Genomic DNA, 15,313 nt, shown 5'->3' with positions numbered 1-15,313 from the left:
TGTCATGTATTTAAGGTATCAAAAATGCAGATGAAAATGAGTTAAAGCAGATTGCAACAGATCCAGATGATACCCATGTTTACAACGTTGCTGATTTCTCCTTCCTCGTTAATATTGTTGATGACTTAACGATTAATCTGTGTAATAGTGTAAAAGGCCCAGGTATGTCTTTCTTTTCAATCAAATTCATCCTCTCCGAGTTTATATGCTTTTAAAATTGGCCTAAAATTCCTTTCCATTGCTGACTGGGAATTGTCAAGGCAATCTGCTTTTTCAGCTACTGGCCTAAAGAAGCTGTGCAAGCCACCTGGGATAACAACTATGTTTTTCCTCCACCAGCATTACGTGGCTGTCTAAGCCTGCCTTCTTCCCGGAGTCAGGCACATGGGAAAGATGTTGTTTGATGTGTCTCCCCTTATATGGGGAGGGGGCGGGGGAAGGTTCGTTGCTGGCTGACTGTTACTCAACCCGGGAAGAGTTTTAACAGGACTGCACTGTTGAAATGTGAAATCTGGCTGGTTTACAGCTTAGAAGCAAAGCTTAGCCTGGAAAAAGAGCCCCTCAAGATGAGAGTTCTCCCTATCAAATGTGTTCAGGGTGGGGTAGGAAAGAGAGGGAACTTGCATAGGTCTGTTAAGAAGGCTACTGCCCACAGAGCCACCTAATGATGTGGTGCTGGGCTATCATTGTCATTGCTGTTGTAAGGGCTCCCCCGGTGAAGTGAGGCTTCATTTCAGAAATACCACCAAAGAGCAGCAGTAAATACTTTTTTCAAAACAGTTGAACTTGTGTATATTCTGAGTTTCATTCCCATCATTGGCGAACTTCCTCATTAATGAGCATCTCCCTTTATTTGTTTCAATGCTGTAGGTAGTTTGTCACCTCCCTCTAATCTGGTGATTTCTGAGGTGGCACCTCGTTCTTTCAGAGTGACATGGACTGCACCCGTTGACAGCGTGGATAGATACAGGGTTGAATACTACCCTGTTTCTGGAGGCCCACCTCAGCAGGTTAGTACCTGGAGTCTCTCTTCTGATTTTATCTATATGAACCGCAGACTCTTGCATATTGAAGTTTCTCTCATCTAGATTCTACCAAGACAGCATAGTACCAATTTAAGATTTGTGTTAATCTGAAAGAATGTTGGTTATGTGTGGAGTGATGTGAGGTGGGAAAGGACTTCTGTCTCAAAGAGCATGGAGGCATCTTACAAAAGGGATATATTCCTGGCCACAGTTAGCAAGTTACATTATTTTTGCTGAGTGTTTCAAAAACCTGACAGAAATGAGGTTCATACTATAGATGATCTTGGATATTTTAAAATTATGAAACTTGGAGTTTAATATACTTTAGAAAATACTTGTCTATGTTTCCTAGTAATGCCCACTGGTTCATATGTCCACAGTCAGATGTTCCTTTAATCAAGTCCGTTCATGAAAACTCTCTGACCATATCATTAACCAGAAGTAGTGGCCCTTTAGTACACCTTATTCTGGGTCATGGTTAAAGCAAAAGGGATGGTGGACTCTACAGATTGTGAGACAGTATTTAGGTTAGGGTCAGAGGGTGGCACCTTGAAGCAACGTATCATGGACTGTTAAATCCATACTCAGATCTGACTCGGGCTTTAGTTGGCCAAAACTAGCACTTTCTTCAGAATTTGTCCTTTGGTTAGGGCAGGTGCAGCCGTTCTGGCACATGATGACTTTATACCTGGCTTGTCCAATGGCATTTTATTCTGAAGACATTTTGCTTCTTTTTGCTTGATCCTTGTTGCTAATGTCACTGGGTGCAGTACATGTGCTCTACAAGTCTCGATTTTCTGTGGTGCCATACTGTCTAAATTCTATGTCCAAAACAGGGAAGAAGAATTTGAATAATACATTTCCAAGCATGTTCCCCATTCAACCAAATAATGTGTAGCACATGGGTTCTCAAACTAGAGGTTGGGACCCTCAGAGGGTCGCAAGGTTATTACATGGGGCGGGTCACGAGCTGTCAGCCTCCACCCTAAACCCTGCTTTGCCTCCAGCATTTATAATGGTGTTAAATATGTAAAAAGTGTTTTTAATGTATAAGGAGGAGGGTCACACTCAGAGGCTTGCTGTCTGAAAGGGGTCACCATTACAAAAGTTTGAGAGCCATTGGTGTAGCATAAATGCCAACTATGATAGTAAGGAGTCATTTAAATCTAATTTTACACTGTTACACGTGTATAACCTTATTGAAAACATACGTTTGCCTAAATCCCTACAACTTGCTTTTTCAAACATAATGGGGGCAGAATACAGAAAAACTAAACATGCAGAAGACTAAGAGATGAATTTATGTATAGTGTAACTCCATTGATGCAAGAGTAATATGCAGTAAGACTGAAGATGACTGTGGTAAATTAAATTAACATTGCTTTTGTTTTTATGTAGTTTTATGTAAATCGAGCGGAAACTACTACAGTTCTGAGAAACCTGAAACCTGAAACAGAATATGTTGTTAAAGTGTTCTCTGTGGTAGAAGATGAAAGCAGTGAACCTCTAAGTGGCACAGAAACAACTTGTAAGTTAGAATTCCTTTGTGAACAATGTGTTTAACAAGTTGGTGTGACACCAATGATAGTCCTTCAGTAGAACACTTATTATTACAATACTTCTTGACAACATAAAATGGTAGTTTGGTCCTTGAGTTGCCCATATAACCATTCCTGGAAAGTTGCAAAAAAGAAAAGGAGAATTTGTGGCACCTTAGAGATTAACAAATTTATTTGAGCATAAGCTTTCGTGAGCTACAGCTCACTTCATCGGATGCATCCTGTAAAGTTGTGGCCATAAGAGACAGCTGCAGGGTGGAAATTGTCTGCCCTGACTCTGACTTCCTTCCAAACTCATAAAGACACTGCTCTACGAGTCCTCTTTGGCCAGAGCCCTGGAGAAATATTCCAATAAACGATTTATAGTCTCAGGGAATATGTCCAGAAGTTGTCAAATACATACCTTCATTCAACCTGTGCACCTCTATATTACACAGATCATTCTTGCTACAGGCAGCCAAAATGTTGTCTCAAATTGACTCTGATTTTGGAGCATTAATGTGTACCTGGTTCAGATCAATTACATCAGTTTAGTGCCTACAGGCATAGATTGGCTCATGTTTCCATTATCAGCTGTTCAAATGATTGAAAATGTGTATGTTGTTAGTGAATGCAAGATAGAGTGATATCCTGAGTCTGTCAACATGTTGATCTTAGCAATTCACTTCTGTCATATGTGATTGCTCTACGTTAGGCAGGTCATAAATTCCAAATTAATTTATTCACATTAGTGCTTTAAAATTTGAGGTGATTTTTTTTTTACGGTTTATGTAGTTTTTTTACAGAGTAAGAAAACTGTATAACAGAGTAAAGAAAATAGATACAAAAATGTTCCCTTTATATGTACAAATCCAGAAGCCAGTTATGTTTGGGTTTGATAATCAATATTTAATATTAATTAAGGTAGAACTTTAGAATATTCAAGAATCTTAATATACACTTCAAAATGCTGCTTTGTCCTTTAGGAATAGAATGTTAAAATTTTGAAAATTAGTGTTATAACAGAAAATCCCTGGACATATTAAAAAAGATATGACTGTTACTAATTCTTTAAGTTAATCACCACTTAAAACAACAAAATCTATGGGTTCCTTATTTCACTAACCCTATACCTCCTTATTCCCAAGTGACCTATTCTCTATAGTACTGCTGGATGAAGTATAATGCTAAAAGGCCGTGGAGTAGGCAGAAAAGTAATAAATAAAGTGATTGAATAAAATGAATAATTTCATATTTTCACAGTGCCAATCCCTACAGTCAGAAACCTGAATGCTTATGACATTGGCTCGACTTCCATGAGAGTGAGATGGGAACCTCTCAGGGGAGCTACTGGTTATCGGTTATTGTATGAACCTCTCAATGCCACAATACCAGCTGTAGAAAAAGAGGTGTGGAAAGTTACCTTTACTTCTCTGTAACTTGTCTCTCCCCTCCGGATCCTCACAAAAAGCTGTTAGATTTTCAAGGGTATCCCATAATAGTGAGAAAAGTCTGGCAGGTATTTATGAAGAGCAGCACATTTACTGGAGTATTATATATAATGACATCAGTCAGGAAGTTGTAAATGTAGTGTAAATCTTGGAAACAAAGTTTTCTCTTTTAATTAAATCATAGCTTTTTCTTTCTGCTCTCTTTTATTTTTCAACACCTTGCATCTTTCTTTCATATGCAGATGCACGTTGGGTCATCAGTGAATGATGTTCAGCTGGTAGACCTCATCCCCAATACTGCCTACACTTTAACTATTCACGCAGAGTTCGGTGATCTCAGCAGTGACCCACTCACCACTCAGGAAGTGACATGTAAGGGCTTCTTGAATTCTTGCTTTGTTTTATGTTGTATCAGTAATATCTAACTTACATTATATTTTAGCAGCGATGGGTGGGTGGAAGGAGCGGGGCATTTATTTTGTCATTTTCTGTAGTTTTTTTTCTCCTAGGTATGGATTTTTCATTGTTGCAAGTGTTTTGAAGGGTCATAAAGCCATTTTAACTGAAAATGAACTAATTAAAAAAAAACCCAATATGGCTTCCCGTCCAAGCTCATGGGAGCTTGTTAAAGGAAGGGCAATTTGGCTAACAACTTGCAAACAGCAGATTACAGGGGTTTTATTTTATTGTGAGCCTACTTATACCTCTTTTCAAAAAGATTTAGTATTTTAACAATTAAAGTGGAAGATGGCTAAAGGTAAAGGAAAAGTTGGACTATCTCACGTCACCTGTAGCTACTAAGAGCTAAATTCTGCTGGCTTTACTCACATCATTGAGTTCAGTGGGACTGTTCACCTAAATATAGTAACTAGGATTTGGGTGCCAGAAGGCTTATTTAAAAGCAATAAACACATTTGAAATGGTATTTATTTAAAATGGCGTTACCTGTACTTTCTAATTAAACCAACCTCCTTTAAATGGCATTGAAATTATGTTTATAAGAAGGAGCTCTGGCCCTTTTCCAGCCAATATTGAGTAATTTTGAAATCACCAACATGAGCAGAGTACAGGTCTTCAATTATTGTGGTGGCTGCATAATTTGTTGAAATGACTCATCAGGTGGCCAAAACAGGGATTCCCTTTGATATGTTTTTGGCTTTTTTTTTTTAACAAACTAGATGCAAAAAGAGTTTCCTTTCCACTTTGAGAATCGTAGTTGTATATTATTATTCGTATTTTACAGTACCTTTAGCTGGAGCCAAAAGCTTGAGGGTTAGAGACATTACTCACAGCAGCATGAATGTCATTTGGGATCCTGCCCCAGGAAAAGTCCGCAAATACCTATTGAGATACAAAACAACTTTGGGAGACGAACCAAAAGAGGTAGGTGGAAAGCATTTTAGCAACTAACTGAAGATTGTTTTACTGTAAGAAGCTTAATAATAATATTAAAAACAGGTAGTAAAAACAGAGAACATCAGCTTTTGGCAGCTGCAATATCATTAAAAGGGTACTGACATCTTGGGAGCTTTACAAACTTGGGTTGGAATTCTCCCCCTGATCCCCTTCTACAAAGGGTTCTACAAAGGGACTGGAAAAGCTCCTTAGCTGGCCAAAGGAAAATTCCTGTGCATCAAGCACTGGACACTGTGTGTGGCCCTGCTGCCCAGAGACAGCCAAAGATGGGCCAAGGAAACTTAACCAATCCAGGCTTTCTAAGTGTAGCTACACAACCCTTGGAACACCTCAAAGTCAGGAGGGCACGAAGGTGGCTTCAAGCCATTTTAGTCCCTGTGGCCCTGGACTGCAGCTGCATATGCTGCTCTTCCAGGAGGCACAGCACACAATTGCACCCCTAGAGCCGTTTGTGCTGATATACAGGTTGTGCATATTTGTACTGAGGGAACATAACTTAGTGTAATGACTTAGCTGTTACTGGAAATCTGACAATAAAGTACATTGTCAAAAGGGCCGAGGCTTTTTTTGCAGGTGCAATTTGCATCTGCATTTTTGTACATGGATAATCATAGAATCGTAGGACTGGAAGGAACCTTGAGAGGTCTTCTAGTCCAGTCCCCTGCACTCACGGAAGCACTAAGTGTTATCTAGACCATCCCTGACAAGTGTTTGTCTACCTGGTCTTAGAAATCCCCAATGATGGAGATTCTACAACCTCCCTATGCAATTTATTCCAATGTTTAACTACCCCGACAGGTAGGAAGCTTTTCCTAATGCTCAACCTAAACCTCCCTTGCTGCAATTTAATCCCATTGCTTCTTGTCCTATTCTCAGAGGTTGAAGAGAACAATATTCCTCCCTCCTCCTTCTAACAATCTTTTATGTACTTGAAAATGCATATCATGACCCTTCTCAGTCTTCTCTTCTCCGGACTAAACAAACACAATTTTTTCAATCTTCCACCATAGGTCATGTTTTCTAGACCTTTAATCATTTTTGTTGCTCTTCTCTAGACTTTCTCCAATTCGTCCCTATTTTTCCTGAAATGTGGTACTCAGAACTGGACACAATACTCCAGTTGAGGCCTAATCAGCACAAAGTAGAGTGGAAAAATTACTTCTTGTGCCTTGCTTACAGCACTTCTGCTCATATATCCCAGAATGACCTATGCTTTTTTTGCCACAGTGTTACACTCTTGACTCATATTTAGCTTGTGATCTACCATGACCCCTCAGGTCCCTTTCTGCAGTACTCCTTCCTAGGCACATTTTGTATGTGTGCAACTGATTGCTCCCTCCTAAGTGGAGTACTTTGCATTTGTCCTTATTGAATTTCGTCCTATTTATTTCAGACCATTTCTCCAGTTGGTCCAGATCATTTTTAATTTTAAACCTATCCTCCAAAGCACTTGCAACCCCTCCCTGCTTGGTATCATCCACAAGCTTTATATGTGTACACTCTCTATGCCATTATCTAAATCATTGGTGAAGATATTGATCAGAATCAGACCCAGAACTAATCCCTGCAGGACCTCTCTTGATATGCCCTTCCAGCTTGACTGTGAACCACTGATAACTGCTTTCCAACCAGTTATTCATCCATCGTATAGTAGCTATATATAGGTTGTATTTCCCTACTTTTTTTATGAGGTCATGTGAGACAGTATCAAAAGCCTTACTAAAGTCAAGATATACCACATCTACTGCTTTCCCCCATTCACAAGCTTGTTATCCCGTCAAAGAAAGCTATTGGTTTGACACGATTTGTTCTTGACAAATCCATGCTCACTTTTACTTATCTTATTATCTTCCAGGTGTTTGCAAATTGATTGCTTAATTATTTGCTCCATTATCTTTCTGGGTACTGAAGTTAAGCTGACTGGTCTGTAATTCCCTGGGCTTTCCTTCCAATTTTTATAGATTGTCACTATATTTGCCCTTTTCCAGTCCTCTGGAATCTCTCCTGTCTTCCATAACTTTTTGAAGATAATTGCTAATGGCCTAGATATTGCCTCTGCCAGCTCCTTGAGAATTCTACGATGTATTTCATCAGGCCCTGGTGACTTGAAGTTAACTCTAGGTGCCAGTTACAGTACTTGCTGCTCAAACGACTTGTTTTGCACCTATCGTCAGGTAGTCAGAAGTATGAGTACCCAGATTTGCACCCACAGTTCAAGTGCAGGTCCAACAAAGTAGGTACAAATTGCACCCTGAAAAGGAGTGCAAAAATTATCCCAGAATTTCTTGATCTTTTTTGTTGTAGTAATGTGCATGTGTAGGGACAGAAACTTAACTGTGTGTCAATTTATAATTCTGCTGCCTTTATTTTTGTTTCTAGGTGGAAGTTGATAAATCAAAAACGAGCACAGTTCTTTCTAGTCTTCTCTCACAAACTCCATATGATGTACAACTCGTTGCGATATATGACGAAGGAGAATCTATACCAGTAGCTGCTAAAGCTACCACTTGTAAGTTGTGGGAATATTTAATTTAACTCTGCTATTAAATATGTTTTCTTAGATTGTGTTTAAGCAAAATGTGCTGCATTTTATTATAGAATTGAGGCAGCAATATCATTTAATCCACTTCCTAACCTTCACTTTGAGAATTCTAAATTCTTCTTATTAAGTAGGATGCTTAGAGGGCAGAATTCTGCATCTGGGACCTATGCAACTTCTGAAGCTGTCTAGTGGATAAGGCATAGCATTAGGAATCAAGACATGTGGGTTCTGTTCCCAGTTGTTTCAGAGTAGCAGCCGTGTTAGTCTGTATTCTCAAAAAGAAAAGGAGTACTTGTGGCACCTTAGAGACTAACAAATTTATTAGAGCATAAGCTTTCGTGAGCTACAGCTCACTTCATCGGATGCATTTGGTGGAAAAAACAGAGTAGAGATTTATATACACACACACAGAGAACATGAAACAATGGGTTTATCATACACACTGTAAGGAGAGTGATCACTTAAGATAAGCCATCACCAACAGCAGGGGGGGGAAGGAGGAAAACCTTTCATGGTGACAAGCAGGTAGGCTAATTCCAGCAGTTAACAAGAATATCAGAGGAACAGTGGGGGGTGGGGTGGGAGGGAGAAATACCATGGGGAAATAGTTTTACTTTGTGTAATGACTCATCCATTCCCAGTCTCTATTCAAGCCTAAGTTAATTGTATCCAGTTTGCAAATTAATTCCAATTCAGCAGTCTCTCCTTGGAGTCTGTTTTTGAAGCTTTTTTGTTGAAGTATAGCCACTCTTAGGTCTGTGATCGAGTGACCAGAGAGATTGAAGTGTTCTCCAACTGGTTTTTGAATGTTATAATTCTTGACGTCTGATTTGTGTCCATTCATTCTTTTACGTAGAGACTGTCCAGTTTGGCCAATGTACATGGCAGAGGGGCATTGCTGGCACATGATGGCATATATCACATTGGTAGATGCGCAGGTGAAGGAGCCTCTGATAGTGTGGCTGATGTGATTAGGCCCTATGATGGTATCCCCTGAATAGATATGTGGACAGAGTTGGCAACGGGCTTTGTTGCAAGGATAGGTTCCTGGGTTAGTGGTTCTGTTGTGTGGTGTGTGGTTGCTGGTGAGTATTTGCTTCAGATTGGGGGGCTGTCTGTAAGCAAGGACTGGTCTGTCTCCCAAGATCTGAGAGAGCGATGGCTCGTCCTTCAGGATAGGTTGTAGATCCTTGATGATGCGTTGGAGGGGTTTTAGTTGGGGGCTGAAGGTGATGGCTAGTGGCGTTCTGTTGTTTTCTTTGTTGGGCCTGTCCTGTAGTAGGTGACTTCTGGGTACTCTTCTGGCTCTGTCAATCTGTTTCTTCACATCACAGACCACAGACCTAAGAGTGGCTATACTTCAACAAAAAAGCTTCAAAAACAGACTCCAAGGAGAGACTGCTGAATTGGAATTAATTTGCAAACTGGATACAATTAACTTAGGCTTGAATAGAGACTGGGAATGGATGAGTCATTACACAAAGTAAAACTATTTCCCCATGGTATTTCTCCCTCCCACCCCACCCCCCACTGTTCCTCTGATATTCTTGTTAACTGCTGGAATTAGCCTACCTGCTTGTCACCATGAAAGGTTTTCCTCCTTCTCCCCCCTGCTGTTGGTGATGGCTTATCTTAAGTGATCACTCTCCTTACAGTGTGTATGATAAACCCATTGTTTCATGTTCTCTGTGTGTGTGTATATAAATCTCTACTCTGTTTTTTCCACCAAATGCATCCGATGAAGTGAGCTGTAGCTCACGAAAGCTTATGCTCTAATAAATTTGTTAGTCTCTAAGGTGCCACAAGTACTCCGTTCCCAGTTGTGTCATTGATAATCTGTGTGGCCTCGCATAAGCCACTCTTAGTCTCAGTTTCCTCATCTGTAAGATGGGAATAGCCCTCTGCCCTTTTATAAAATACTTAGATACTACACAAGAAAAAGAAGGCTGATACTGAAAAGTTTTTTAACCTAGCAGATTTTTTGTCAGTGATAGAAAAAACAGCTCCTCAAGGAAAGTGTTCAGCTACAAGGTATTGGGTTCAATGCAGGAATTCTTGGGTGAAGTTCTAAGGATTATTTATGCAGGAGGTCAGACTAGATGGTCTAATTATACCTTCTGGGAAATCTATGTGTCAGAACTTCAGCTGCTATGAATCGGTGTAGTTCTACTGAAGTCAATGGAGCTATGCCAGTTTATGTTAGCTGAGGACCTGGCCATATGAAAGACAAATTGCTCTGTATAAGTGCTGAGTAACACTACAATTTACTATTAAAGTCATTGGAAATGTGTCTGGGAGCATACCCTGTTGCATAGAAAGTTGTTTATTAATGGAGTTTTGCGATTGTGATTATTCTTAGTTTATAGGCTGTATCTTTTGTGTTTTGAGAAGTATTTTTCCTTTCTTCATAATAGTGCCTGTACCAGCACCAGTCAATCTCAGACTCACAGAAGTAACAAAGCAAAGCTTCAGAGGCACTTGGGACCATGGAGCTCCAGATGTGGCTCTCTATAGAATCACCTGGGGACCCTATGGTGGAACAGAAAAGCAGGAGGTAGGAACGAATAGTCAACATGCAGTTTTCTTTAGGATACTCTCAGAGCACTATTTTTTATCTGAAATTAAATTTGTGAATGGCCTCAATCTTGGAAACCCTTCGGTGGGAATTGTATGTGGAGAGGCTTTCAAGATCTAATCCAATATTTGCAGCCAACTAAAATTCACAATGTAAAGAAAAATGCTCCGTTATCTCCTTTCTTTCCTCCCACCACCAGACCATCCTAAATGGCGATGAAAATACTCTGGTTTTCGAAAATCTGAACCCAGACACCTTATATGATGTCTCAGTTACTGCCATCTATCCTGATGAATCCGAAAGCGATGACTTGATTGGCAGTGAGCGGACATGTAAGTAATCAATTCTCTAAAATGGATAATGTGTATTATTAATTATTATTATTATTAGGGCTGTCAAGTGATTAAAAATTTTATTGTGATTAATCACACGATTAATCATACTGTTAAACAATAATAGAATGCATTTATTTAAATCTTTTTGGATGTTTTCTAGATTTTCAAATATATTGATTTCAGTTACAACACAAAATACAAAGTGTACAGTGCTCTTTATACTTATTTTTATTACAAGTATTTGCACTGTAAAAAACCAAAAGAAATAGTATTTTTCAATTCACCTAATACAAGTACTGTAGTGCAATCTCTTTATCATGAAAGTTGAACCTGCAAATGTAGAATTACATACAAAAAACTGCATTCAAAAATAAAAATGTAAAATTTTAGAGCCTATAAGTCCACTCAGTCTTACTTCTTGTTCAGTCAATAGCTCAGAGAAACAAGTTTGTTTACATTTTCAGGAGATAATGCTGCCCACTTCTTGTTTAAACTGAGAACAGGCGTTTGCATGGCACTGTTGTAGCCAGTGTCACAAGATATTTATGTGCCAGATGTGCTAAAAATTCATATGTTCCTTTGTGCTTCAACCACCATTCCAAGTGACACACATTGTTGCTGATGACGGGTTCTGTTTGATAACAATCCAAAGCACTGCAGACCAACACATGTTCATTTGTATTACCTGAGTCAGATGCCATCAGCAGAAGGTTGATTTTCTTTTTTGGTGGTTCAGGTTCTGTAGTTTTCACATTGGAGTGTTGCTCTTTTAAGATTTCTGAAAGCATGCTCCACACCTCATCCCTCTCAGATTTTGGAAGGCACTTCAGATTTTTAAACCTAGGGTTGAGTGCTGTAACTATCTTTACAAATCTCACACTGGTACCTTCTCTGCATTTTGTCAAATCTATAGTGAAAGTGTTCTTAAAATGAACATGTGCTGGGTCATCATCCAAGACTGCTATAACATGAAATATATGGCAGAATGTGGGTAAACCAGAGGAGGGGACATACAATTCTCCCCCAAGGAGTTCAGTCACAAATTTAATTAAAAATAATTTTTTTAATGAGCGTCATCAGCATGGAAGCATGTCCTCTGCAATGGTGGCTAAAGCATGAAGGGGCATATGAATGTTTAGCATATCTGGCACGCAAATACCTTACAATGCCTCTACAAAAGTGCCATGCAAATGCCTGCTTTCACTTTCTGGTGACATTGTAAATAAGAAGAGAACAGCATTATTTCCCGTAAATATAAGCAAACTTGTCTGTCTAGGCGATTGGCTGAACAAGAAGTAATACTGAGTGGACTTGTAGGCTCTGAAGTTTTACATTGTTTTGTTTTTGAGTGCAGTTATGTAACAAAAGAAGTTCTACATTTGTAAGTTGCACTTGCAGAATGAAGAGATTGCACTACAGTAATTGTATCAGGTGAATTGAAAAATATTATTTCTTTTATCATTTTTACAGTGCAAATATTTATAATAAAAATAATATACACTTTGATTTCAATTACAACACAGAATACAATATATATGAAAATGTAGAAAAACATCCAAAATATTTAATACATTTCAGTTGGTATTCTGTTGTTTAACAGTGTGATTAAAACTGCAATTAATTTTTTTAATCGCGATTAATATTTTTGATTTAATCACGTGAGTTAACTGCCTAATTATTATTATTATTATTTATTTATTAGCTATTAAATTAGAATTAAAGGTATATATGCAATACTTCTCAAAAATTCTTGTGCTTTTTCCTAGTACCTGCAATACGTCCAACAACACAAGGTAAGAACCTGAATTCTCAGGTTTCATGTTATTTAAAGAAGTCATAATTTCCATTTAAAACTGAATAGTGTATTTACGATGATCTCAGCTTATTAATAAATATAATTTTGTATTTGGAATGATAGTAAACATATGGTTAACACGTTTTATTATTTTACTAACATTCCAGTTAAATTGTCTTCTTTGTTGTATTCTGAAAACTCTGGGCCAAATGCTGCACATGCCTGGCTCAGTGAAGCCAGTGGCATCCTGGCACACATCTGAGTACAGAATCTGGCCCTTGGTTTGAACTGTGTGCTTACCCTGTGCTTCAATAACTTCAGCACCAAAGAGTGGCCCACGAAACCTTCAGGTGTACAATGCAACTTCCAATAGCCTGACTGTAAAGTGGGATCCAGCCAGTGGCAGAGTGCAGAGATACAGGATCACTTACCAGCGTACAACTGGGGATGGTGCTGAACAATCGGTAACTAATTTTTAAGCACTATAATTATTAGACCATGAAAAGCAAATCTGATCATGCAGTTCTTAAGATTAGTGTGTCAGAACAATTAAGTTTCAAATCAGAGCAGTGCAGATATTAATCAGGGGCATTTTTAGATGAAACTTTATGGTCAAAATAAATATGGGTATTTATGTATTAAATATAAATTTCCAAACTAATATGTTCTCTATGGGGAAAAAAAGTGGCCATGTGGAAAGTCAATTTTCTTGAGATTGTCTTGCATCCCATTATCTGTACAGATCAGATAATAAAGTAAACCTATCTATATTTCTACCTTAAATACGTACAAATCAAATAAAAATATCTAAATATAAATCCTAGAGAATTGTGATTTACAAACGTCTTCCAGTCCAGGGCTTGTCTGAGATTTTCACTGTGTGGTTCACATGCTAATAGAGGGACTGTGTATTGGTGACTAATTCAAGAGAGTGTGGACCACCGGCTGTTCCAATAGTGAATGAGTAACAGCTCTGTGGTAACTACAGCAACTGCTTAGGAGAGAAAGTAATATTAGGAAAGCATTGAAGGTCGTTTAGCTTCTTTTAATGTGATTCAGCTGCTGTAAACAAGGAGGACAGTTAGCACCATGTGACCAGCTTCTCATGGACCACCAGCTAGTGCTCTGTACACCACTGGTCATCCATACAACACAGTTTGGCAACCACTGATCCACCCCTCTCCTAGTCACCCAGTTTACCTGAAATGTATGCTACTAATAACAAAACCAAACCCTATTAATTAATAGCATGGCCAGTTGATTGTCTACACATTTGGTTCATTATGAAAAATGTTCAAAAAACCAGATTTAGCCAGTTCTATTGCTAAAAATAGTTACTAGGTTACCAGTCCTTCTAGGAAGCTGTTTCTTGCATTGTGTCTGTTCACAGTATGGTATTTACTTTAGATTTGGCTGGATGTTTTCACATTCAAGTTTACTTTTCTATGAACAGCATATATTTGAGTTGAAATGTGAAATATGCGATTCTTTAAAAATCCAAACCCATGTCAATAAGCAGCAACGTATGTTAGGAAGGCCTAGAAATATCTGTGAGGAATTAACAAAAGGTTTTCAACAGTCAGTGCAGCTATAGTGAAAAGTAAGTAAACAAGAGAGAACAGTGATAAGGTCAATTAAACAGGGAATGAGTTGCCAAGAGGGGCTGTGATCTGTAACTGGTGGTTTTCAAGTGAGACAGGGCAAGAAGAGGCATTCTGTAGAAATCTATGAATACTCTGTCTTCCAGCGATGTAGGGGATGGACTAGATCAATTATTCTCACCCATCTAGGGAGCAGATCTGTAGGGGACTGGGAGAAGAGATAATCCATGAGGAGACTTCCTCCTAGAGAGTGTTCCTCAGAACAAAAATGTTGAGAAACCATTGGACTAGTGATGACCCAGCTGACCATTTCCAAGCCTCACATTTATATTATATAATACATTATATATATTTTTTGGATTCATGGTATATTGATCAACAAAATCAATATTTGCTAATGATTACCAACCATATGATGGTAATTTCTTGACTACCTTTTTGGTCTAGGTATTTTATTAAACTGCTGGTACTATTGGATTATATCAGTACCTCGTTGAAAACTTTCAAAACCAAATTTTCAAAAAGGGGCTGTAGGTTGCTCTGTGAGACTGGTCGGGCACCCAACAGCTCCATGACCTAGTGACTTAGGATCAGATTTGTAAAGGTATTTAGGCACCTAAAGAGGGTATTTTCAAAAGCGCCTGGCTGCCTTACTTCCAACAGGAGTTAGGCAGGCATCTAGGAACCTACCTAATCAGCTTTAAAACTCTGGCCCTTAGTAACTGTATACAAATAACAAGGATTTAAACCCATTATTTCAATTTCTTATTTCGTTAGCATATGTTAAAGGTTGTTCTGCTGAAGACTGTAGATTACTCTGAAATTTAGTATATGTCAGTGGATGGGCACTAGCTTAAAAACATCTGGACTCCAGTAAAATGTCCAGATGTCGAAATGCTTACTCATTTTGGGAGTTCTCCATTTTCAACAGATTCTAATTGCTGTGGCATAAACATCCGAATTCAGAAGACTGTTAAAATGTACAAATTGTATAAGAAGATTGTTAGACTACTTTGAGCGATGAATAAAAACACC

At 38.6% G+C, this 15,313-nt stretch overlaps 1 protein-coding gene across 14 annotated transcripts in view; it reads left to right on the top strand.

The window, feature by feature from the left end:
- The window catches only part of COL12A1 (collagen type XII alpha 1 chain), a 152,250-nt gene that overhangs the window by 60,344 nt on the left and 76,593 nt on the right, over positions 1-15,313 (top strand). For all 14 annotated transcript variants that reach the window (XM_043510523.1, XM_043510517.1, XM_043510522.1 and 11 more), the window contains 11 exons: positions 16-162; positions 871-1,010; positions 2,424-2,553; positions 3,827-3,972; positions 4,257-4,386; positions 5,258-5,397; positions 7,810-7,939; positions 10,387-10,526; positions 10,747-10,879; positions 12,649-12,675; positions 12,999-13,141. In XM_043510523.1, the coding sequence (XP_043366458.1) occupies positions 16-162; positions 871-1,010; positions 2,424-2,553; positions 3,827-3,972; positions 4,257-4,386; positions 5,258-5,397; positions 7,810-7,939; positions 10,387-10,526; positions 10,747-10,879; positions 12,649-12,675; positions 12,999-13,141 (1,406 nt within the window). The remainder of the gene's footprint in view (positions 1-15; positions 163-870; positions 1,011-2,423; positions 2,554-3,826; positions 3,973-4,256; positions 4,387-5,257; positions 5,398-7,809; positions 7,940-10,386; positions 10,527-10,746; positions 10,880-12,648; positions 12,676-12,998; positions 13,142-15,313) is intronic.

Source organism: Dermochelys coriacea, chromosome 3 (assembly GCF_009764565.3).
Source record: "Dermochelys coriacea isolate rDerCor1 chromosome 3, rDerCor1.pri.v4, whole genome shotgun sequence".
NCBI lineage: Eukaryota > Metazoa > Chordata > Testudines > Dermochelyidae > Dermochelys > Dermochelys coriacea.
This window is presented reverse-complemented; position numbering and strand designations above follow the sequence as displayed.